This window comes from Pan troglodytes, chromosome 16 (genome assembly GCF_028858775.2).
Source record: "Pan troglodytes isolate AG18354 chromosome 16, NHGRI_mPanTro3-v2.0_pri, whole genome shotgun sequence".
NCBI lineage: Eukaryota > Metazoa > Chordata > Mammalia > Primates > Hominidae > Pan > Pan troglodytes.
Genome location: NC_072414.2, coordinates 47,546,447 through 47,573,387, shown reverse-complemented (window position 1 = coordinate 47,573,387; position 26,941 = coordinate 47,546,447). Strand labels below are relative to the sequence as shown.

General features: G+C 38.8%; 1 protein-coding gene across 3 annotated transcripts in view; it reads left to right on the top strand.

Annotated features, from left to right (window-relative positions):
• The window catches only part of PYGO1 (pygopus family PHD finger 1), a 49,258-nt gene extending 32,380 nt beyond the window's left edge, over positions 1–16,878 (top strand). The window contains exons 2-4 of one of the 3 annotated variants that reach the window (XM_016928270.4): positions 7,268–7,353; positions 9,092–10,234; positions 11,018–16,878. In XM_016928270.4, coding sequence (XP_016783759.2) covers positions 7,268–7,353; positions 9,092–10,216 — 1,211 coding nt within the window. In that variant the 3' untranslated portion in view covers positions 10,217–10,234; positions 11,018–16,878. Of the gene's footprint in view, positions 1–7,267; positions 7,354–9,091 lie in introns of all 3 variants that reach the window. The other 2 variants (XM_054667556.2, XM_016928268.3) reach the window with 2 other exon arrangements.
• Positions 16,879–26,941: the final 10,063 nt, after the last annotated feature.

Genomic DNA, 26,941 nt, shown 5'->3' with positions numbered 1-26,941 from the left:
AGGAGTGTTTTACTTCCGATTGTGATCAATTTTAGAGTAAGTGCCATGTGTCGATGAAAAGAATGTAAATTCTGTTGTTTTTGGGTGGAAAATTCTGTATATATCTATCAGGTCCTCTTGACCCAGAGCTGAGTGCAGGTCCTGAATATCTTTGTTAATTTTGTGTCTCGATAATCTGTCTGATATTGTCAGTGGGGTGTTAAAGTCTCCCAGTATTATTTTGTGGGAGTCTGAGTCTCTTTGTAGGTCTCTAAAAACTTGCTGTATGAATCTGGGTGCTCCTGTGTTGGGTGCAAATATATTTAGGATAGTTAGCTATTCTTGTTGAATTGAACTTTTTACCATTATGTAATGCCCTTTTTTGATCTCTGTTTTGTCACAAACTAGTATTGCAACCCCTCCTTTTTTCTGTTTTTCATTTTCTTGATAAATTTTCCTCCCTCCTTTTATTTTGAGCCTATGTGTGTCTTTGCATGTGAGATGTGTCTTTCGGAGACAGCATAACGATGAGACTTAACTCTTTATCCAGCTTGCCATTCTGTGCCTTTTAATTGGGCCATTTACTCCATTTACATTTTTTTTTTAATTTTATTATTATACTTTAAGTTTTAGGGTACATGTGCACAACGTGCAGGTTTGTTACATATGTATACATGTGCCATGTTGGTATGCTGCACCCATTAACTCGTCATTTAGCATTAGGTATATCTCCTAATGCTATCCCTCCCCCCTCCCCCCACCCCACTCCATTTACATTTAAGGTTAATATTGTTATATGTGAATTTGATCCTGTCATCATGATGTTAGCTGGTTAATTTACAGGCTTGTTTATGTGGTTGCTTCATAGTGTCATTGGTCATGTACCTCAGTGGTTTTGTACTGGCTGGCAACAGTTTTTCCTTTCCATATTTAGTGCTTCCTTCAGGAGCTCTTGCAAGGCAGGCTCAGTGGTGACGAATTCCCTCAGGGTTTGCTTATCTGAAAACGATCTTATTCCTCCTTTGCTTATAAAGCTTAGTTTGGTCAGATATGAAATTCTTGGTTGGAAATTTTTTCTTTAAGAATGTTGAACATTGGTCCTCAATCCCTTGTGGCATGTAGGGTTTCTGCTGAGAGGTCTACTGTTAGTCTGATTGGTTTCCCTTTGTAGGCGACCTGGCCTTTCTCTCTGGCAGCCCATAACATTTTTTTTTTCATTTTGACCTCAGAGAATCTGATGATTATATATCTTGGGGTTGATCTCTTGTGCATTATTTTACTGGGGTTCTCTGGATTTCCTGAATTTTGAATGTTGGCCTCTCTTGCTAGGTTGGGGATGTTCTCCTGGCTGATATCCTGAAGTATGTTTTCCGACTTGGTTCCATTCTCCCCCTTTTTCAGGGACACCAATGAGTTGTAGATTTATTCTCTACATAATTCCATATTCCTTGGAGGTTTAGTTCTTTCCTTTTTCTCTATTCTTGTCTGCCTTTTTTATTTCAGAATGATTATCTTCAAGCTCTGAGATTCTTTCTTTTGCTTGGTCTGTTCTGCTGTTGACACTTGTAATTACATCATGAGGTTCTCATGTTGTGTTTTTCAGCTCCATCATGTCACCTATATTCCTCTTTAAACTGGCTCTTCTGGTTATCAGCACCTGTATTGTTTTATCATGATTCTTAGCTTCTTTGCATTGGGTTACAGCATGCTCCTTTAACTCAGTGAAATTCATTATTACTGACCTTCTGGCGCCTACTTCTGTCAGTTCAGCCAATCTCAGCCTCAGCCCAGTTCTTTCTTTCTTTTTTTTTTTTTTTTGAGACAGAGTCTTGCTCTGTCACCCAGACTGGAGTGCAGTGGTTCAGTATCAGCTCACTGCAAGCTCCACCTCCCATGTTCACGCCATTCTCCCACCTCAGCCTCCCAAATAGCTGGGACTGCAGGTGCCCACCACCACGCCCTGATAATTTTTTAAAATATATTTTTAGTAGAGATGGGGTTTCACCATGTTAGCCAGGATGGTCTCGATCTCCTGACCTCATGATCCACCCACCTTGGCCTCCCAAAGTGCTGGGATTACAGGCATGAGCCACTGTGCCCAGCTGCCTCAGCCCAGTTCAGTGCCCTTGCTGGAGAAGTGCTGTGATCATTAGGAGGAGAAGAGGCACTCTGTTTTTTTGAGTTTTAAGCGTTTTTGTGTTGATTCTTTCTCATCTTTTTGGGCTTATCTACCTTTGCTCTTTGAGGTTGCTGACCTTTGGATGGGGTTTTTGTGGGGTCTTTTTTGTTGATATTGTTGTTGACATTGCTTCTGTTTGTTTGTTTTTCTTTTAACATTCAGGCCATACTTCTGTAGGGCTGCTGCAGTTTGCTGGGGGTCTGCTCCTGACCCTAGTTGCCTCAGTTTTTCCTGTACCTGGAGATATTACCAGTGAAGGCTGCGTAACAGCAAAGGTGGCAGCCTGCTCCTTCCTCTGGGAGCTCCATCCCAGGGCAGTCCTGACCTATTGCTGGCTTGAGTACTTCTATAGGAGGTATCTGGAGACCCCGGTTCAGAGGTTTCACCACCGTCTAGAGGCTGGGCGCGTTGGCTCACACCTGTAATCCCAGCACTTTGGGAGGCTGAGGTGGGTAGATCACTTGAGGTCAGGAGTTTGAGACCAGCCTGGCCAACATGGCAAAACCCCATCTGTACTAAAAATACAAAAAAAGTTAGTGGTGGTGGCAAGTGGTGGTGGTGGCAAGTGCCTGTAATTCCAGCCAATCAAGAGGCTGAGGCAGGAGGATCGCTTGAGCCCAGGAGGCAGAGGTTGCAGTGAGCCAAGGCTACGCCACTGCACTCCAGCCTGGCAACAGAGCGAAACTCCTTCTTAAAAAAAAAAAAAAGGAAGCAGTCTGGCTGCTTTTTGATAGAGCAGTTGTACTGCACTGGGGGCAATCCTTCTTTGTCCAGACTGCCTAGATTCTTCAGAGCCAGCAGGCAGGAAAGACTGTCTACTGAACTGCAGAGACAGCAGCTGCCCCTTTCCCCAGGGGCTCCATCCTGGGGTGAGTTCAGAGTTCTGCTTGTATAACCCTGCTTGGAAATTCCCACAGGGAAGGCTTGCTCTGTGAGAAGTGATGGATCAGGGTCCCACTTAAGGAAGTAGTCTGGCCATGATCTGGCACAGCAGCTGTGCTGCATTGTAGAGCACTCCCCTTCATCCAGACTGCCTGGACTCCCCAGTGCCAGCAGGCTAGAACAGCTGAGTCAACTGCAGAGATGGCGGCCACCCCTCCCCCAGGAACTTGCTCTGTCTCAGCCAGTCTCCAGTCTGTTGATGCTGGTGGCTGGAATTCCAAGTCAGTGGATCTTAACTTGGGAGGTGCCATGGAAGTGGGGCCCGCAGAACAATGCTGCTTGGCTCCTTGGATTCAGCCCCCTTCCTAGGGAATGTATGGGTGGATCTCTTGCCTTGCAAGATTCTTTTTCATCTTTGCAGGGATTTCTGGGGCCGGAGTATGTAAAATTCCTGGGTCTCTGTGTGTGCCTGAGTGGCTGCTCTACTGAGACTCTGCATACACAGCTCTGTATATCGGACCCAAGGCCCTGGTGGCATGGGCTCACGAGGAGATCCCCTGATCCGTGGGTTGCAAAGATCTGTGGGAGAAGTGTGGTTTCCTGGATGGGGTCACACAATCACTCACTGCTTCTCTTGGCTGGAGGTGGGGCTTTTTTTTGGCTCCGTGCTGCTCCTGGGCGGGCGATTGCCCTACCCCATTTTTCTTCATTCTCTGTGGGTCAAGTTGTTCACTTGGTCAGTCCCATTGTGAGAACCTGGATATTTCAGTTGAAGGTGCTTAATTCACACACCATTTTCATTCTTCTCCCTGAGAGCCATGGACCACAGCTCCCCCTACCTTTTTTTTTTTTTTTTTTTTTTTTGGAGACAGAGTCTCGCTCTTTTGCCCAGGCTGGAGTGCAGTGCAGTGGCGCGATCTCAACTCAGTGGAACCTCTGCGTCCCAGACTCAAGCAATTCTCCCTGCCTTAGCCTCCCAAGTAGCTGGGATTACAGGTGCCTGCCATTATACCTGGCTAATTTTTGTATTTTTAGTAGAGACGGGGTTTCGCCATGTTTGCCAGGCTGGTCTCGAACTCCTGACCTCAAGTGATCTGCCTGCCTCGGCCTCCCAAAGTGTTGGGATTACCGGTGTGAGCCACTGTGCCTGGCCCACAGCTGCTTCTAATCAGCCACCTTGACCCCTCCTTGGTATTAGATTTTTGTCAAATGCTTTTATGCATCTATTGAAATGATCATGTATATTTCTCTTTATTCTATTAATATGGCATATTAAATTGATTTATTTTAATATGCTGAATCAACCTTCTATTGCTGGGAAATATCCCGCTTTGTCATGATGTATTATCCTTTGAATATTCTGCTGCATTTGTTTTGCTAGTATTTTGTTGAGAATTTTTGCATCTGTGTTCTTTTTTTTAGTTGGGGTCTTGCTCTGTTGCCCAGGCTAGAGTGCCGTGGCATCTTCACAGCTCACTGCAGCCTCCAACTCCTGAGATCAAGAGATCCTCCCACCTCAGCCTCCTGAGTAGCTGGGACCACAGGCGTGTGCCACCATACCTGGCTAATTTTTTTTTAATTTTAATTTTAATGTAGAGGTGGGATCTCACTGTGTTTTCCAGGGTGGTCTCAAACTCTTGGGCTGGAGCAATCCCCCGCCTCAGCCTCTTAAAGTGTTGAGGTTATAGACATGAGCCACCACACTCGGCCACATCTGTATTCTTAGGAGGTGTTAGTCTGTGGTTTTTTGGTTTTTTCCCCTTGTGATATCATTGTCTGGCTTTGGTATCAAGGTAATATTGGCCAAATAGAATGAGTTACGAAGTGTTCCCTCTGCTTCTATTTAAGTGGACATTGTTTTAAGTGACAAACCAAGTATGTGGTAATTTGTTATACAGCAATAGAAAATTAATACAACTGTTAAAGAAAATCAACCAGAAATTAGGTGCCTTCTAGTGGAAGAACAGACCATCACTTATGGAGCAGCCTTGCAAAAAAACAGAAATCTGAATCTGATCAAGCCTGTAGTCTTGACCAGGGATCCCCAACCCCTGGGCCACGGACTGGTACTAGTCCATGCCCTGTTAGGAACCAGGCCACACAGCAGAAGGTGACTGGCGGGTGAGCGAGCATTACTGCCTGAGCTCCGCCTCCTGACAGATCAGCAGCAGCAGCATTAGATTCTCATAGGAGGATGAACCCTATTGTGAACTGTGCATGCGAGGGATCTAGGTTGTGCATTTCTTATGGGAATCTAATGCTTGATGATCTGAGGTGGAACAGTTTCATTCCACAACCATCGCCACCTCCCATCCCCCACCACTGGTCCCTGGTGTCAAAAAGGTTGGGGATCACTGGTCTAGACCCAATATCAATTTATAGGAAATAAGGAACATGTTAAACATGTCAATCAGCAAATATAATCAGCAAAATCAAGATATATCAAACATTCCAGACTAGAAAATATAAATCACACCTGCAATTTAATGTAATATAATTTGTAATATAATTTTATGTAAGGAATTAAACAGGTGTTGAAAAACCAAAAAAGCAAAAAGTGAGGTAGCATGGACAGTGACTGCAGGAAGGAACTTCCACATCTGGGACTTAGTGAACAAAGAAAAGAAGTTGGGGTTATGAGAACCTAGAGGATTGGAAGAGAGACGCCATAGAGCTTGGACTCAGACTTGAAAGATTGAGATGCTGCCCAGCTGGTATTAATAACCTCTGAGAAAACATGTTGAAGCTGGTTTGGGGAGTGGGATGGACTACCAGTGCCAGAGAGAAGGCCTGTTGGGATGATAGAGATAAGAGGAGTAAGCAGACAGGAGGGGCAGAAATTTCCTATCACTTCCCCTGGCCTTCAAGTATCCATCTAGAGCTCCCGTTGGAAGACCCTAGCAAAAGAAAAATGTAGTTTGCAAAGTCCCAGTTCCATTGTCACTAAGAGGGGTTGGAGCTAAAAGATGGTAGCTTAATAATTGGAACAATAATCAACCTGGTTCAGTTAATACTTTGCAAGGAAAAAACAGGATGGAGGGAAGTATATCAATTAAAAGACATGTCAAACCAGTTGTAATCTATGGAACATATTTGGATCCCAATCTAAACAAACCATACAGATATTATGAGATAATTGGATTGGGTATGAAATTATATGAAGGATTATTGTTAATTTCTGTAGTGGCTAGAATGGCATTGTATTTTTTTTAAGTTCCTAGTTTTTAGAAATACATTCTGAAATATTTACCAATAAAATGATGTCTGAAATTTTCTTCAAAGTGATACTGGATGGAGAGAGGTGAAGGTGGTGTTGAAAACACAAGATGAGACGTGATGGTTATTAGGGCTGGGTGATAGGCATATGGGGTTAATTTTATTCTTCTCTGTATGTTGTATATGTTCAGAATTCTCCATAATAAAATGTTTCTTAAAGCTGGAAAAATTCCTTTCATAAACTCTTTTTAACCTCTTAGATTGATAGTCAAGCTTTTGCTTTCCTTGATCATATACTGTTGAGAAAGCAATATTTGGAAACATTGTTGCATTTTTAACATTATCTTTAAGAATTAAAAGGCACATACCTTTGATGCCATAATTCTGGTTCTAGGAACTACTTGTAAATCTCTCTAAAGGCATTTATACATGGATTTTTATTGCAGCAACAGCAGAGGCTTGGAAACAACTTAAACATTGATCAATATGGAGGGGACTAGTTTAATGAATCATGGTGTAGTCACACTGTAGAATACTACTTAGCTATTACAAAATAAAGAAGTTCTAAATAGAGTGATATGGAATGATCTCCAAGTAAGAAAGCAAGGTACACTGTGTGTACTGTGTGTACCTTGTCTCATTTGTGTCCTTCCCGCCAAAAAAATAATAATAATATACTTTAATATATCTAGATTATCTTTGGAAAGGTAGGCCAGAAACTAGTAATAGTGGTGGCCTCTGAGACAGGGAACCAGTTACTAAAGATTTGAGTGAGAGAGAGAGACTTGCTTTTTCACTGAAAGAATAATAAATATGGGAGCAGGGATGAATGGCTATTTCTGGCTCAAACTATGGGAAAGACTTTTTTGAAACAGATAATGATAATAAAAGTATTGCTCTTGTCTAACGAAAATAGAAAACATTAACAGGTAAATATAATAGATATTACTATGAGATATAAAATAACTTCACTTACAAGTGGGAAATATTATCTGAATTTTTTTTTTTTAGGTGGTGATAGTGGACTGGATGGGTTAGGAGGACCAGGTGTACAACTAGGAAGCCCAGATAAGAAAAAGCGCAAGGCAAATACACAGGTAAACTGACATTTTCTTTAATAAAAGTTTTTGTTTGCTAGTATGGTCAGGCTGATGAGGTAAATTTAAACTTGGTCATAAGTTTTGTTTTCTATTCAAGTGATTGTACTTTCAATCATTCATTGTACTTTCAATCAATCATTCAAGTGATGGTACTTTCTTTTTTTTTTTTTTTTTTAGGTGGATTCTTGCTCTGTTGCCAGACTGGAGTGAGTGCAGTGGGGTGATCTCAGCTCACTGCAACCTCCACCTCCCAGGTTGAAGCGATTCTCCTGCCTCAGCCTCCCAAGTAGCTGGAATTACAGGCACGCGCCACCATGCCCAGCTAATTTTTGTATTTTTAGTAGAGACGGGCTTTCACCATGTTGGTCAGGATGGTCTCAATCTCTTGACCTCGTGATCCGCCCGCCTCTGCCTCCCAAAGTGCTAGGATTACAGGTGTGAGCCACCATGCCTCGCTGTATTTTTTTTTGTTTAAGTCTGTAACTAGTGGCTATTGTCAGACTATAGGCATAGAGTAGATACTGCAAAAAGGAAGTGTGGGCTAATTAAAATGCGTGTTCTTAGGCTGGGCATGGTGGCTCATGCCTATAATCCCAGCCCTTTGGGAGGCCAAGGTGGGTGGATTACTTGAGGCCAGGAGTTCAAGACCAGACTGGCCAACATGGGGAAAGCCCTTCTCTACTAAAAATATAAAAATTAGCCGGGTGTGGTGGCACACTCCTGTAATCCCAGCTATTGCGGAGGCTGAGGCATGAGAATTGCTTGAACCTGAAAGGTAGAGGTTGCAATGAGCTGAGATCACGCCACTGCACTCCAGCCTTGGTGACAGCGTGAGACTCTGTCTCAAAAAAAAATTAAAATTAAAATGCTTGTTCTTAAATCTAATTTAAAGGTTTTTAAAGAGCATGAATGCCTGCAGTTCTATTAAAAGATTTCAAAATATATAGTAACAATTTTAACCTGAAATAATTGTTCAACTATAATAGTGATTTAGTATTATGTGCATATCACGAAGCAATCATGATGGAGGCCTTTTTTTGTTATAACTTGTGGTTGTAACAAGCAATTATATATACAGGCTCTCATTGTTTTATTCTTTATAAATTTGAAGCACTCTTTCTATGATAAAGGCTACTAGTAAGTATGTGTGTACAGATTACTGATCTTTTTATCATTTTGACCACCATCTGTTAAACTTGCAGTGTGACTAAAACTGGCAGTTTATTTTTTCAGTCTGAGGCCCAGAACTTAATGTTTTGGAAATATTTTAATTGTATCTCCCTGAAGTTAAGCTAGGGGAAAAACTTAGATTCTGATTGTTGTTATTTAACTTTATGACTGTTTGGTGTATGAGAGGTATTTTAGGTTAGACTGCTTTAGTATTTAAGTGAAAGATTCTAGAGTTATAGGTAAGCATATTAAATGAAAATTAGGATAATGAAGCTTCTTTTGAAAGTTAAATACTTTTGGTTTTTGAAGTTACAATGGATTTGAGCTCAGAAAATCATACTTTATTTTCTTTTGGAAATGAAATAAACCTAAATATTTTTATCAGCAAGTATAATTAAATATAAACATTAGTCAAAATTGAAAGGTCAAGTGAAGATAATAAATGTTTGTTAACACTGCAAGAGAAATTTGACTAATACTAGGTTCACAGGTATTAAGGTAACAGGACAATTTTAATAATGTATTTGATCAAAAACATGTATTTTACTTTACTTTCTCATTTCAGGGACCTTCTTTCCCTCCATTGTCTGAGTATGCTCCACCACCGAATCCAAACTCTGACCATCTAGTGGCTGCTAATCCATTTGATGACAACTATAATACTATTTCCTATAAACCACTACCTTCGTCAAATCCATATCTTGGCCCTGGTTATCCTGGCTTTGGAGGCTATAGTACATTCAGAATGCCACCTCACGTTCCCCCAAGAATGTCTTCCCCATACTGTGGTCCTTACTCACTCAGGAACCAGCCACACCCATTTCCTCAGAATCCTCTGGGCATGGGTTTTAATCGACCTCATGCTTTTAACTTTGGGCCACATGATAATTCAAGTTTCGGTAATCCATCTTATAATAATGCACTAAGTCAGAATGTCAACATGCCTAATCAACATTTTAGACAAAATCCTGGTGAAAATTTCAGTCAAATTCCTCCACAGAATGCTAGCCAAGTTTCTAACCCCGATTTGGCATCTAATTTTGTTCCTGGAAATAATTCAAATTTTACTTCTCCGTTAGAATCTAATCATTCTTTTATTCCTCCCCCAAACACTTTTGGTCAAGCAAAAGCACCACCCCCAAAACAAGACTTTACTCAAGGAGCAACCAAAAACACTAATCAAAATTCCTCTGCTCATCCACCTCACTTGAATATGGATGACACAGTGAATCAGAGTAATATTGAATTAAAAAATGTTAATCGAAACAATGCAGTAAATCAGGAGAACAGCCGTTCAAGTAGCACTGAAGCCACAAACAATAACCATGCAAATGGGACGCAGAATAAGCCACGACAACCAAGAGGTGCAGCAGATGCCTGCACCACAGAAAAAAGCAATAAATCTTCTCTTCACCCAAACCGTCATGGCCATTCGTCTTCTGACCCAGTGTATCCTTGTGGAATTTGTACAAACGAGGTGAACGATGATCAGGATGCCATCTTATGTGAGGCCTCTTGTCAGAAATGGTTTCATCGGATCTGTACTGGAATGACTGAAACAGCTTATGGCCTCTTAACTGCAGAAGCATCTGCAGTATGGGGCTGTGATACCTGTATGGCTGACAAAGATGTCCAGTTAATGCGTACTAGAGAAACTTTTGGTCCATCTGCAGTGGGCAGTGATGCTTAATCAAAGGCATTAACTAAAGTGGGTTTATTTTCCTGTGCATTGCAGAAGTTCATTGACACAGGATTTTAATGTTTTACATTATTTTTTTAAATGCATACACAAAAACATTATTTACTTAGTTTTTATTAATCACTTCATCACTAGAGCAGATTTTTTATTGTCTTTGCTTGCTGTCTTAAATGAGAATAATGTATATGGGGGTGCTTTAGAAACATTTATAAATAAATGTTAGTTGTTGTTATTTATCACAAACATAAAAGCCTCTTGAAACTTCAAAATAATATATAACAAATGTAGGCAAGTTTTGACTTTTAAAAGTTAGAATCATTGAAAAACGTGCATTTCAGTGCTGAACTTTGGTTGTACCATATTAAAGATTTAGTTCAAAAAGTTTATCAAGGATCCACTTAACACGTCTTCACAACATAATATATGTAACTGTAACATGGGGGAAAGCATACATTTTTATGGATTAAAAAAATAATAGTATGACACCAGATTCCTCCTCCACTAGGGTCTTTGGAATCAATGAATTTCATATTTCAAGTGAGTTTTCAGGATATCTGTTTGTACAGATACGAGACAGATCTTAGCATATAGTAAATTCTCAGTAAGTATTGTTGATTAACTTGTGGATGGTACCACATGAAATTGCTAATATTAGATCAGTTGAAAATTGACTGCAATTAGTAAAGTTGGTATAACGTATGTTCCCAGTTGTGCTATTTAGAATTATGATAGTATTATGCTCCTACTTTTCTTTGATATTGAGTTGTTTTGTTATTGTTTATTGTTTTCCAGAGAAATACTATAGTATCCACAGAAGAATTGTGAATACTTTTTTATAATTTTGAACTGGGACATATTGCAGATGAGGAAGGTAGAAACATCCATTTGGCCTTAGAGGGCTCTGCTAGTAAAAGAACTACTCAGTGGTGGTTTGAAAAATCTTGTTCTGGGGATCTGAATTTCAAAAATGAACCCTAGGGGAGATCAAAATCCATTTTAAACAAAGATCAATTAAGAGCCAAAGTGAAATCTAACTTGCAAACAACAATTTGAAGCCTTGCAGCAGACTTAAGGAATTCCCGCTCTGACTGGGGAAAAGTATAAAAATGGACCTGAGAGTACCCTCTTGAGGGATGATCAAGAATGGAGACAGTTGGAGGTGTGCTCATTAAGATTCAAAACAGCAGAAATCCATTTTTGGAACAGATTATAACCTGTGGCCAAAAAAAAAAAATGTGTGCTGTTTGACAACTAATGGCAATTTATACAATCGTTGGAGGCTGGTAAAGCTCCCTAATATGTTGCCACCATTATCATTGCAACCAAAAAAATTCTGAAGATTGTGTGGTGATCTACGAAAGAGATAAATAATTACTGTTATTTAAACCCAAGTGAAACAATGACGGCAGCAGCATATTATCAAGAAATTTAAATTATGCATGAAAATGTGATTTAAAAACAATGTCCTTTGGGTAACACACAAGAACCTACACTTTCACAGACAAGGACTCGACCTCACATGTCACAAGCTACTAAAGCAAAGTTAAGTGACTTGGGCTATGAAATTTTGTCATGTCCATTTTAGTCACTGGACCTTTATTCCATGGACTACTGTCTATCATTTGGAGCTTTTTCTAAGAAACAATGCATTCCCCAATCGAGATGAAGTAACTGGAAGATGTTAACAATTTATACAGCCTAACAAATGATGAATTTTATAAAAGTTAGACCTTGAATATTCTGTTGGAAGAAAACTATTCATGCTCCTGATGCATATTTTGATTGAATAAAACTTATTTTTTTAAATACATTGTTTTAATTTTGACCTACAAAAACAGCAATTTCATATGGTACAAGGTAATATAAGGTTTTCTCCATTTACCCTTGACTAGTTAGAGGTGAGTACAAAATATTTTCAGTAGTTGTAAAATATTTTTCTTTACAATTTTAGGAAACAAAATGATATAAACTATACTTCTAGGTACTCCTTTGTGTGAAAACTTTACCAGTTGAAGCAGGTTAAAATGCATTATTTTGGGCTGACAGACATTTGATGGTGTTCAGTAGTGTACTTGAAGATCTCATTTTACTTGGATTTTTTGTTATACATATTTCTCTAAATGTTTAAGGACCTGGTTATGTTGCTCCTGAAAGTTTAATGAGTGCTGATTTTTAATAAATGATGCACTGTATGCTATATGCCTAGTTGTAGCATCAGATCATGATTTATTATTACCCTGAATAGAGCTAGATGATAGATATTTTGAGTAGAACTTTCCAGTGTTCTCAGGAGTTAACACTTTACGTGGTAGTACTTGAGTTGTGATCATTACTAAAATCAATTATGCAGTTTCTTAAACCCTTTATCTCTTTAAGTTTCAGTAGTTAGCTGTTTTTGTGAAAATGAAATAACTTCTCCCAAGCTAGTCTAAAGGTATGTGTTATGCAATATAATTCATTTTCTATTTCCACATAGTTGTTTTTAAAAACCTACAAACAGGTGAATTTTTATTCAGGCGTTTAGGTCTTCAAAGCACCTTACTTAAATAAGAATCTGTAAATATTCAAAAGAAAAACTCACGGTTCATTCTGATAGTGAATCATAGCCAAACTGTAATCATAGCTGATGAATAGCGTTCATGTGTTTGAATTAATTTTCTTGCTAGTTCTACATTTGTCTCTACATAATGCTAAGTCAAAAGTTATATAGATGCTTTTGGATGGAAAAAGTGATGAACTGTAAGAATAGCCAGATGATAATTTGTCTGAAGAAGGCTATTATACAAACTGAAATGGCTTCTTAGGATAAATGGTAAGCTGCCTTCAACTTTAAAAATATGCAGTGATGGAAAAAAACACAGGTGGAATTGTACCTTTTTTGGTATAATCCCTTTCCTTCACTGAAAGTCCTCATCTTACACACACACACACACACACACACACACACACACACACACAGTTTCTCCAACATCCTTGAGTTTTGCTTAAATTCAACCTGGCTAACTATGAGCATCTAGGTTTACTCACCAAAGCTAGGTTATTGACAGAAAGGTGGGTTTTTTTTTTTGTTTTTTTGTTTTGTTTTGTTTTGTTTTTGTTTTTTGCCAGTCTTGCTCTGTTGCCCAGGCTGGAGTGCAGTGATGAGATCTCGGCTCACTGCAACGTCTGCCTTCCTGGTTCAAGTGATTCTCCTGCATCAGCCTCCTGAGTAGCTGGGATTACAGTCGCCCACCATCACACCCGGCTAATTTTTGTATTTTTAGTAGAGACGGGTTCACCATGTTGGCCAGGCTGGTGTCAAACTCCTGACCTCAAGTGATCTGCCCGCCTCAGCCTCCCAAAGTGCTGGGATTACAGGTGTAAGCCACCACGCCTGGCCAGACAGAAATTTTTAAAAAGCATCAATTCCTTTCTCAGAACTTGACTTGCTCATGCACTAGAGAATTTGTGGTCCACATGCTTCTAGGTGTTACTCGACTCACTAATACTGAAACAGCTCAGCTTGTGAAAGATAAATTGTTCTTCAGACAGAGTGCTTAGAATTAGATTTGTGATCAATGTTTTCCTTTTGTGTGAAATACTTTAGAGTACTGCTATAATTGTTATTCAAATTAGAAGGTTATATACATAAAACTAAAGATTTTCTTGTACTAGTGCTTATTCTTCATAAACACAGTGTAAAGAAATCTAGTTTTTTGGTGGTTTGTTTTAGACTCCCAACTCTGCCTAGTGGCAGAAAAACCTCTTAATAGTGTGGGTCATCATAAAATCTGCCAACTTTAATCCAAATAAGTATCAAGAGTCTTCATTCAATATTCTTTCAAACTTGTTTGTCTCGAACAAATTAGAGTTTTAGCACTTATTGTTCAATGTACTATAGTAATTGTATTTAATAGTAAGAAAATATATAAGCAATGATTTTTTAAAAGGGAGTTCTCAAGAGTTTTGGATTTCTTTCTGCCGTGTATAGAGGTTTCTTATGCATGGACATTTGTGCTGTTTTATATCTTTTTCAATTAAAAAAAATTTAAAAGCATCCAGGCTCCCAAAGTTCATTTGTAAATAGTGGCTTGGAACTCTACACAATAGGGAAGCTCCTAAAGGCTCATTTAGACCATAATCTAGTTAATAGTATCATGCTGAACTCTCAGTTTTCTTTAGGAAACCAATCAATCAATGTAGGAGGGAGAAAGAAGCAGAGGTCTTGTCTTTTTCCTGATGTGATTAGGAGGTTAAGTTCTTTGGTGTGGGTTTCTTTGCATTTGCCCCCTTACCATGCTAAACTCTGGTGAAATGTATAAGCAGCCTTGGCTTTTCCTCTCCTGGGTGCTCTGTGCTTCAACATTTTATATCTTTCCTCCCATCAGAAATCCTGTGTCTTTGTGTGGCAGTAGTAGTTGGCTAGACTTTAAGAGAAAAGCATTTTCTACTAAGGTATGAATGAAGATAGTGGGAAAAGTGTCATTAAATTTCTTTTTTAAAAAAGTATGTTTATTAAGAATGAATCTTTAATATCTAACATTTCAGACAATGTGACCGCATTTCAGATACCATGGGAAGCAGTACATTTAGTGAATTAGCTGGTACTGTCTGAGGGTACTTCCAGTTTCCTTTAGGTTGTTGTGACTTTTCACAGCTTCCTCTCCTCTAATTCTGAACTTAGAGATTTTCTTCTCATTTCTAATTTTTAGTAGCTTATTGTTCTATCCAGTGGAGCATTATAAAAGTCACATCTGCATCTTCCAACTTATGGTACAGTGATGGGAATTTGGAAGCACCCCTGGAGCAAAGAGGCTAGGGATAGCATTAACATCTCCCAAGACAAGTGGTGTAGGGGAAATGAAGGGAAGACTGTGGCCATGTATATGCCAGGCGTTAATACATCAGAGCTGCCTGTATTTAATTTAAAACTTTTGATGAAACTCAGTGGATAAGCATCTTTGTCATATTTTGTCAATAATACATTACTTGCAATTATATTAAAACTTATTCTAAATACCTGTACCTTTCTTGTTCTGTAGATGTGTAGATGATGTTGCTTGTCTGTCAAAATATTATCTTTTATAAAAGAAAGTCCTGCTTCTTATCATGATGTATGTGACTTAAATGATTGTTTCATATTAAAACTATTTCTTCCTTATGTACTGTTTACATATACCTCTTTTTGGGATATTAGTTCAGTACTTTTATACAAATCTGAGTGTGTTCCACATTGGTGACATGTATTTTTGCAGTAACTTTTTGTTTTGTTCTTAGAACATGTCTAAAGTAACACATGCACTAGTGCTGTGGTCTGTGGCAAAATTACTGTAATTCAAATTGGAAAAAAAAATGTTTCCAGACTTTGTCCAACATTTATTCCTATGGCAAAGGAAATTACTATGTAATACTAATTATTTCTTATGCTGGTATGTTTTAAGCTACTCTATGAAGTATGTGAAACATCAATATTTATGGATTAATAGATGGCCTGATGTCTTTCAAATGGGAGAGGAGTAAATTTTAGTGTTACCAACTCATGACACTTGTAATACAATAAATCTTAAAATTTTTATTTTCCACTTACAGGTATAATTTACTAAATAATTACCTTAAATGGCAGTGCATATTAGGATTTTTTAGCACATACTACTAAAATTATATAGTAACTTTTAACTTATGCTGATATTTCCCAGCCAAAAAAGACATCATTCACTTCATCATAACCAAAATAAGTAGTACTGTAATATTTATATTCATTTATTTAGACATGATTAAGATACCGTAAGACTCCTCTAATTTACCTGGAATTTTTAACCATTGATTCAAGGACTTGAATGCTGTTTACTTGGTACTACCTGATGAAAGGATTTGGTAATAAAGGTTATAATCACGATTTTAAAGAAAAATGTTTCATCTTGAAGGCAAATTTTTAAGCTTTTTATTTAGAGGTGTTTACTTAAGAATAGTAATTTAAAAGCATTCTTATTTTGTCATTAAGACAAGTACCCAAAAGAATTGTAATAAGTAATACTTGGCCAATGCAAATTTGTACATTTGAAATTATACACTTGAAAGAAAAAAATGAATGCTTGTGAGTGCTTAAACTGCATATCTTTTTAAAAATTCAAATTTTAGACATATCAGTTTAAATTATCCTGAATAAGGTTTTACTATGTCAGTGATGTATATTACAAAATGTCTACCTATGTTATGTTAATGATATCTCTATACTGCATCATATTCGGCATGGTTATGGTATATTTTGTACTTTTGATTGTGGACTATTGATAGGATTGATATAGCAATAAATCTGATTCAGACTTAATATTTTTTAAAACGCTAGATACCATACTGTATCATAATCCTATTATTTTTGACTTGAATGCCCAAAATTTTCATAGTTCTATATTTTATGTTAAAAATTTAGTATTACATGTTAGGGATTTATTTTTGTCTGCTGTTTTCACATACATTCTTTTAGAACTGAGTCTGTTTCTATTTAGATCATAGACGTCTAAAGAAGTATTATTAATTCATGAACTGCTTTGTGGAAAAATTTAAATAAAGTATGAAATGACTAGATTACCCCAAATTGTTTATTTTTTTTTTGGTTAATGACCAGGTTTCAATTCTCAGACAAATAAAATTGGCTTGATAACTGATTGAATATAGTAGATAATGGAAAGTTTGACTCTTTAAGGGCTTCCAAGTGTTAAATACATTCTCAATTCTGAATTACTTCATAGTAACTACTTAAATAATGGTAAGCCAATTCTCCTTTTTCTTTTTGAGATATTTAACACAATTTGCGTCTTCTGATCCCATTCCCTTCTTCCCCAAAAACCATGCTAGAATTTAAAATTGGAAGAGTTTAATTTGTCATCTACATTTTAGTTTTTTTATTCTATAGATAAGTAAGAAGACAAGTAGACGTTCTGCTGTCAAGACAGTCCATGTTATTGTTGGCCATTCTTTTCAGGGATAATGCTTAATGTCATTTGTGCGTTGTATAAGGAATGTTGTTTATCAGTATATAGACCTACCATTAGTAGAAATGATGTATGGCAGGCTTTCTTGAATAATATGTATTGTAAGTTTGTTTCCTATAGTGTTATTATGCTTCAGATTCTTTTAAATAAAGCTAGTTTTTAAAGAGAAAAATAACTTTTTAAAGCGTTTGACTTTCATCAGGACAAGTAGGTGTGAGAATCTTGGCTTTGGGTGGGAGATGTCCAGTATAACATCAAGCAGGGAATAGCCTACAATTTATCAGTGTAATTTTATACTAAGGAGAGAACCAGTATTTTTAGTCAGGCCTTGCTGTATACATATTTTTTCTGTGAAGTCTATTCAGAAAACTGAGTCCTGGATTTCCTTAAGAAATTGTGAGCATGACATACCTACTTTGATTTTAACAGTTTGTGACTTCAGTTCTGTTAGTAAAAATTATTTGGAGAAGAGTTTTACAACTTCAGCAGCTTAATGACCCCTGGGGCAGAGACACCATTGTAGCAAATATTAAGAACAAACTTGTGGCTGGGTGCAGTGACTCACGCCTGTAATTCCAGCTACTCGGGAGGCTGCAGCACGGGAATCACTTGAATCCAGGAAGCAGAGGTTGCAGTGACAGTGAGCTGAGATTGTGCCGCTGCACTCCAGCCTGGGCGACAGAGCGAGACTCACGAGACTCTGTCTCAAAAAAAAAAGAAAAGAAAAGAAAAGAAAAAAAGAACAAACTTTCTTGAATGATAAGACCTCTAGTTTCCTTGAAACAATCATCAGTTGCCTTGAGTCTGTTACATAAAAAGAGGCTGAATAAAATAATGTGTCAACTGATGAAAGCTTGACATTATAGGTAAGAAGTGATAAGATGAAATCTCAAGATAAAATTTGAATGCGTGACATTTCAAATTTAATAGAAAAAAATAAAAATATGTGTATCTCGCTGAAGGAGAGAGAAGATATATAGAGAGAGAATTCTTACCAAATAACATTGATGCTCTAAGTTACTCCCTCTGTTTTAAACATATAGCAGTGATAAATAAGATAAAATTGAACTCAAAACCATGCTAAATCCAAGGACAAGTAATATTGTACAGAAAGAAAGCATGAGCCATGGTGAAGCAGTTGCCTGCCTGACTCTGAGTTCACAAGCAGAAACTTGCAGTTGGAAATTCTAATCTGACAAGGTAATGAGGTCTAAACATCTTAAAACATGAGATGCAATAACAGTGCTAAAAGGGAAATATATAGCTTTAGATTATTTTTAAGCCCAAAGTGTGATGAGCTAAGTATTGATCTCAAGAGAATAAGAAAACAACAACAACAAAAAACTTGAAAGTAGAAGGAAGGAAATAATAAGAAATAAAATAGGAAAACACTAGAAGGAATAAGAAGACCATAAATAGGTTATTTAAACAATAAAGATGAGGCCCAGAGCGGTGGCTCATGCCGGTAATTCCACACTTTGGGAGGCCGAGGTGGGAGGATCACTTAAGCCCAGGAGTTCAAGATCAACCTGGGCAACATAAGGAGACTCTGTCTATACAAAAAATTTTTTTAATTAGCTAAGTGTGGTGGTGCACACCTGTGGTCTCAGCTACTCAGGAGGCTGAGGTGGGAGTATTGCTTGAGCCCAGGAGTTGAGGCTGTAGTGGGCCTTGACATGCCGCTGCACTTCAGTCTGAGCAAGAGAACAAGACCTTGTCTAAAAAAAAAACAAAACTGAGCCTCTGACAAGACTGATTTTTTTTTTTTTTTTTTTTTTTTTTTTTTTTTTTGAGATGGAAACTTGTTCTGTCACCCAGGCTAGAGTGCAGTGGCACGATCTTGGCTCGCTACAATCTCCACCTCCCAGGGTCAAGCAATTCTCGTGCCTCAGCCTCCTGAGTAGCCGGGATTACAGGCGCATGCCACCATACCTGGCTAATTTTTGTATTTTTAGTAAAGACGGGGTTTCACCATGTTGGCTAGGCTGGTCTTGAACTCCTGACCTCAAGTGATCCGCCTGCCTCAGCCTCCCAAAGTGCTGAGATTACAGGCATGAGCCACTGTGCCCAGCCAAAACTGATTTTTTTTTTTTTTAATGGTAGGCAGAAATATCAGGAATGAAAATGGAGGCAAGCATAGCACTGCTTTAAGCCGGGCCTGAGCTGGGATTTCTCTCCGCTGCTGTACCACTTGTGAAAGGAAGCTAAAAACTGAAACCTACCTTCAACTGATACCTGGGGCTCTAATTTATAGGAAGACGCAGGGCTAAGGGGGTAGAAATACGCAGTTTTTAAAATGTACAGAGTTGGTAACTGGTTTACAATATGAAGAAAGAATTGAAGCAGTGAATTAGCATGTAACACCTCGCTGAATTGGGGTCCCTAAGACACAAGTTGGAGGCAACCCAAAATTGCTAGAAAGAAAAGGATGAACCCAGAGGAAAGAAAGATAAATGAAGGGAACAAAAAAGACACTGCGAATCAAAATTTCTGAACACATGAGATCTGAAGACAGGAAAACCAGCAAATCAATACCTTTTGAAATTTCAGTCCACTCAAGATGAAAATAATGGAATAAACTGAAACTTTAAATAAGTTTGCTTAGGACTCTGAAAAGTAAGCTAAACAATAAAATAGAAATGATGAAACCCAAATAGGTAGACATTAATCCATTCAATATTTTACTGTCTAATATGTTCAGGCGCTCTTCTAGATGCTAGAACTATAGCAGTAAATCAAACAGACAAAAATCACTATTCATGAGGTTTTTATTCTAATGATACAGACAGTAAAAGGGTAAGTGCAATTAAGAAATGAAGGGGCTAGGTGCAGTGGCTCACACCTGTAATAGGAAAATAATAGAAAAAAGAAAAATACTAATCAAAGAAATATAGCAGGCCGGGTGCGGTGGCTCACGCCTGTAATCCCAGCACTTTTGGGAGGCCAAGGTGGACGGATCACCTGAGGTCAAGGGTTTGAGACCAGCCTGACCAACATGGTGAAGCCCCGTCTCTACTAAAAATACAAAAATTAGCCGAGCGTGGTGGCATGCACCTGTAATCCTAACTCCTCGGGAGGCTGAGGCAGGAGAATCGCTTGAACCTGGGATGCGGAGGTTGCAGTGAGCCGAGACCTTGCTACTGCACTCCAGCCTGGGCAACAGAGCAAGACTCCATCTCAAAAAAAAAAAAAAAAAAGTATACCAGAAAAATACTAATCAAAGAAATATAGCAGGCTGGGCACCTTGTTCACATGAGCCAGCAGCAGCAGCAGTAGTGGCATAGTGGCAGCATGGTGGGGGCACAACCATCTGCTGCAGCAGGAGGTAGCAGGTGCTGGGGTGCCTGCCTTTGTGCAGGCATTCACCACAGTGGCGAAGGAGTACAGCTTCCAGGGTCCCCTGCTGGTGACTATGTGTGCGGTTGGCTGGTGGTAGTGTTAGAATGGGGTGCGGGCAGGCGCAGTCTGTATGTGTTCTCTGTGCACCACAGGCAGGGGTGGTCACTCAAGTCGGGGGAGGTTGTGCTGTTCTCTGTGCCTAGTTTCATTCCCATGGCAGCGTTGGTGCAAGGGCATGCCAGCAAAGCAATGTGGAGGGTTGCTGTGGGCCAGGCAAAGCAGCGTGTAGGGAGGGAGCGGGTGGCCTGGTGTGTGGCTGTGGGGGCTGTCCTGCTGTAGTTCTCTTGATGGTCAGGCATGGTCCACCAGCACAGCAACTATGATGTGAGCCCCCAGGACACCCAAGGCTGTTTGACAAGCAGGCTCAATCAGGCCTGGGCCCCAGGAGGGGCCAGCAGACCAAGGGATGCTCATGTCAGACCGGCCTGTCTGATGGGCAAGACCACGTAACAGAGTTCAGGTCCAACACTTCCTCTAGGGCTAAAGTCTCCTATGGGAGCAAGTTGAGCCTAGAGAGATGGGCTCTCCTGGCCATGCTTCGCTACAGATGCTCCCACACCAAACCCTCTGGGCTCCTCTTCAGCAGATGTGCTGCCCCTACCAGTTCTCTGAGCAGCTATCCCTGCCAACTCAAGGGTCCTTGGTGGTCAGGGGGTCTCCTGCCAGGATTCCAGAGGCACGCAGTGAGAGTGGGTTGCTCCTTACCAGTTCAACTTACCTGTTCCCTCAGAGTTTCTGAGGGCCAGGAATGAGTCCTGGTGCATAGTAGCCCCATGCAGGGCTCCCAGCTTCCTCCTGCTTCAGCCTAGCTTCTGTGTCTTCCCTTTGTTCATTCTGGTGCCTTCCTTCTGAAGATCTGTTAGGAGTATAACAGTCATCTCAGTCCCTCAGTGGCAGCTGTTCCATCTGGTTGCATCTAGTTGGCCATCTTGCCCCCATTTTCACCCAAGAGAACATTTTATAAATATTTTTAAAACCCCACCAAAATGATAAAATAATCATGGACATGTATGATTGCAACAGAGCCTCAACATATATAAAGCAGAAGATACAATCACAGAGAATTATAGGGAGAAATAAGCAGCAATTGCTTAAGATTTTAAAACAAATTTCTTTCAGAAAATGATAGTCCAAGCATCAAATTTTTTTAAATTATTTTTAATATATATTTTTGTCCACTTAGGCTGCTATAACAGAATACTATTGACTAGGTAGTATGCAGACTATGTTGTCTGACCAAAAGATAATGAAAAAAAACTATGTATGTTTAGAAAATGAAAGTAAACTCTTGACCTCGTGTTCCGCCTGCCTCGGATTGAGACCATCCTGGCAAACGTGGTGAAACCCCGTCTCTACTAAAAATATAAAAGTTAGCCAGGTGTGGTGGCAGGCACCTGTAGTCCCAGCTACTCGGGAGGCTGAGGCAGGAGAATCACTTGAATCTAGGAGGCAGACGTTGCAGTGAGCCAAGATCATGCCACTGCACTCCAGCCTGGTGACAGAGCGAGATTCCATCAAAAAAAAAAAAAAAAAAAGGTAAACTATTTAGTAATTAATTCATCAGAAGGAAAGTTATGTAACATTTATACCTTAAAGACAACTTAAATACTACACATCAAAACCACAGGGGTAGGTTTAGGATATAGAAAACTGCAAAGAACCTCATTTCCACTCTAACCATGAGAAAAAGCTGGATAATCCACAAAACCATGACTTTTTCTAAAACAATCATAGAGCTAATTTTAAAGGCAATCAAGTAATCTGAATAGCAAAGAGAAACAAGATTCTCCAAGGAGAGAAAGCACATTAACGATTTCACATTTAGCAAAGTGGAAGAGAAAGGTGGCCATCATATCAATGGGAAAGAAGAAATCAACTAAATTTTTTTAAAGGCCATATATGGGTTAGTGTGTCAGTTTGTCATAGGTGGGGGCCTCAGACACCAAGTGAGTTTGCACTCCCTTGTAGGCCTTCACTGGATGCTCAAGAAAATGACTGGGGGCAGGAGAGAAGACTGAAGAAATCCCCCTCACCCACCACCCACAGCAGTGGTTCAAATGTTCATGTGATTAGTAGATTCTTGGCGATAGGCATAAAGTGCAATTTTCTAACCCCTTCTCTCCTACAAATCAAAAGTCTTAAAACATTGGGGAGGATCATCAAACTCTTTTGTCCCTGGACACAGGCAAAGAATTATTGTTTTTAGGGGAGGGCCAGAAGAAAAGCTTGTTTGCTTCTTGGTAACAGATAGGAAACTATCCCAATACCAGAACAAAGGCAAAGATCCATTGCTGCTGGAATGGTAAGGGAGGAAGGGTAAAAGAAAAAACTCTTTGCCACTGTAGGAAGGACAGGGAATTTTCTTGGGCAAAGGATGCTTCATTGATATCAAGCAGATTATGAGAGGAAGTCCTGGAAAGGGGTAGGAAACTGTGTCCCAAGACCAATCACAAAGATAAGGCAGAGCTGGTGGCCATGAGAGGAAGGAAAAGAATAATGAGGAAGTCCCACTACTGAGACACAGGTCCTGTGCCTCTCCCCTAAGCACAAAACCTTAGTAGCACACCTGTAGAGGAATCTGAAGCTTGTGTTACACTAAAGACAGCTCTACCAACAACAAAACCCAAACCCAGCTCAGCCAAGGCAAACAAAAGCTGAGAATTTGTTGCAAGCAGACCTGTGCTACCAGAAAGATTAAAGGATGTTCTTCACGTCGTATGTTCTCATAAGTGGGAGCTAAGCTATGAGGATGTGAAGGCATAATAATGACACATGGACTTTGGGGACTCGGGGAAAGGGTGGTAAGGGGGTCAGGGATAAAAGACTACAAATTGGGTTCAGTGTATGCTGCTCGGGTGATGGGCGCACCAAAATCTCGCAAATCACCACTGAAGAACTTACTCATGTAACCAAATACCACCTATTCCCCAAAAACCTATGGAAATAAAACACACACACACACACACACACGAAAAGAAATAAATAATTCTTCTTTTGAGAAGTCTGAAAAAAAGGATGTTCTTCAGGCAGAAGGATTATATTGCAGAGAAACTTGTATCCACACCAAAAAATGAATAGTGTTGGAAGTAGTAAAAATGAAGGTAAATATAAAAGGTATTTCTTCTTGTTTGTAATTGCTTTGACCCACATATTATATATATATATATATGTCAATATATATATACATAGACTGTCTATATATATATATATATAGTCTATTGATTTCTGAAAACATTGCCAAGATAATTCAATGGAGAAAGGGTACTCTTTTTAAACACATGATATGAGACAATTGGACAACCATATGTGAAAAAATGAGGCTGGATCTGTACTTGGTATCATATAAAAATTTAACTCAAAATGAAACACGGATCTACATTTAAGACCTAAAACTATAACATTTCTAGAAGAAAATCAAAAAACTTTGTGTGTTAGGTTAGAAAACTATTTCTTAGTTAAGACTCAAATATTTTAAAAGTTGTTAAATTAAGCTTTATCACAAAACTTCTATTATTTAAAAGACATTGTGAAGGATGAAAAGACAAACATACAATGAAATAAAATAATTGAAAAGCATATATCTCATAAGGGATTCTTGTATCCAGAATACATAACACACATGTAGCAGACATATCACCGAAGAGTGAAACAAATAAGCTCATGAAAAGATGCTTAACATCACTGGTCACCAGACAAATGCAAATTAAAACTGTAGTGAGGTACAAATAGACAACTATTAGATTTAATAAAATGTTTTAAAAGCCCGCAAAACTACTGATACCCAGTCCTGGTGAATATGCAGAGTAATGGAAACTTTTATACATTGCTGGTAGCAATGTAAAATTTGTACTTTTGAAGTAGTTTAGGAGTTTCTTATAAAATTAGTAAACTTAAACCTATCATATGGCCCAGCAATTATATTTTTAAGTATTTACTCCTGAATGTTTACAGCAGTTTTATTCATAATTACCAAAACTGGAAACAACCAAAATGTCTACCAACTATAGAATGGACAAACAAGTCTTTGTACATGTATATCATATAATACTTAGTAAAAAAAAGAATGCATGAAACACAACAGCACAGACGGATCTCCAAAGCATTGAGCTAAATAAGAAGAAAACGAAAGGTTTCATACTACATGATTTCCTTATATAACATTCTGAAAAAGACAAAACAATAAGAAAAGAATTCAGTTCAGTGGTTGCCAGGGATCGGGGCTGGGAGGATGTAACTGAGTAGCTTAGGTTCAAAATGCATTTTGAGACTTTTTTTTTCTTCCTTTTCTTCCTTTTAGCCTTGAAACATACCTTAATACTCTTTGTTTCCCTGCCTTCCCACTAGACACTCTTGTGCACTGGTAGTTTATCTAATTATGTGCCTAGAAGTTGCAGGGGCTAATCTTGAGACAAACCAGGCATGGAAACCCAGGTGTGAAATTCTAGAGATTACCTCAGAGCAGTTAGTCAACAGCCTCACCATTGTTGAGATGATGCCAGCCTGCACTCCAAGTGGACCATGACTCAGGATAACCAGTGGAACAAGACACACAGACCTCGTACCCAGCACCATTCCTGCATGCCTTCCATTCCAAGTTCCCCTCTTTAAACCCCTGTCCACGGCCTAAAGTTTGAAATAGTCTGTTAAGAGCATGAGTCTGGACATTCCCCATCTGCTAGCGTTTGAATAAAAGCTGTTTCCCTTTGGTCACACCTCATTTCTCATACTTTGACTTCTAACAGTGAGCAGTTGAACTTGAGTCAGTTACAGGAGGAGGAAATTGACTGCAAAGAAATACGAGAAAACTTTGGTGAGATGGAAATATTTTATATCTTGGTTGTGGTTGAGGTTACATAGCTGTTTATATTGATCAAAACTCTAGAACAATATATCTCAAATGAGTGGATTTTACTGCATGTAAATTATACCTCAGTAAACCTAACTTTAAAATTCTAAGATACAGCTCTCGCAATATTTGGAAGGCCAATTTACAGTCTTAAATGAACCTATAAAAACCAAGGAGCTTTTAAAAAAATGAATTATGATTTAACTCAAGAGTTTGAAGAATAACAAGTAGAAGAATGGAAACAAACGTAAGAGCAAAAGTTAATGAAATGAAAAATGGGAGAAGATCAACAAAAATAAAGGTTATTTTTACTAGTCTTTCAAAAAACTAATAAACATGTAATAAGAGAGATGGGACAGAAAGAGATTATACAAACAAGCAATATTAGGAATAAAAACATGATTATCTTAGATAAAGTAGAAAATGCTATAAGTAGCTTTATGTCAATGGAGGCTAAGACTAGTTGCAGGAAGAATAAGAAATAGGATATTGGTGTGATTGCAGATTATCTGTCTCCCACAAAACACTAATCAATTACAAAGAAGAAAATTATGACTTTACAGTGAAGAAACTTGGCAGACACCAATATGACAGGTGATGACCAATGTTACCAGTGGTGGGAACAGTCAACCGCATATGTCCGTACTATGGCTGATACTCTTACAAGGGCATAGTTTCATTTCCATGATATTCCTGCCATGAATGCATGACCTGAGTGTGATCATAAGGAAACATCCAGCTCAAGGATCACCCTACAAAAGGTAAGGCCTGTACTCTTTCAAAGACTAAGGAGCTTTTTGAGATTGGAGAAAACTGAAGAGACTTGATAACTGTATTAGTCCATTTTCACGCTGCTGATAAAGACATACCTGAGACTGGGAAGAAAAAGAGTTTTAATTGGACTTACAGTTCCACAGGTTTAACTCTGTGCACAAACTAGTCAGTCCACTGAAAAGGATAACACACAGGTGAGTTTGTGTCCTTTGATTGCTTAGGATCTGTTGCTAATTTGCTAAGCTGAAGCTGCAAGAGCCTTGTGTTTTTGAGCATCTAGTGGGAAAAGTATTTACCTCTGGTTGTGTGAGTTTGAGATATATTCCTACCTCGGCGGGGGTGGAGGGGGAGGGTATAAGTAAAATAAATTAGAAGACTCTTTAAAGAGTACTGTTATGATTGTTTTGGAGCAATGTCACCACTCTCTCCTCAGGGATGTTAGGCAATGTCTGGAGACATTTTGGGCTGTTACAATTTGGGGGTGCTTTTGGCATCTAATGGGTAGAGGTTTGGTGTGCTCCCAAACAGCTCACAATGCTCAGGACTGCCCTGCGTGACAAAACAAGTATCTGGCTTAAAATGACAATCGTTTTAGAGAAACTGAAAAGCACTTACATAAATCTAATATTCTCAACATTTCCTCAACATAAATTGAATGTCTAATGCTTTAAATGTGATAGCCTGCTTAAAAAAAAAAAAAAAGTCCTTCTCACAGAAGCTGCTAGC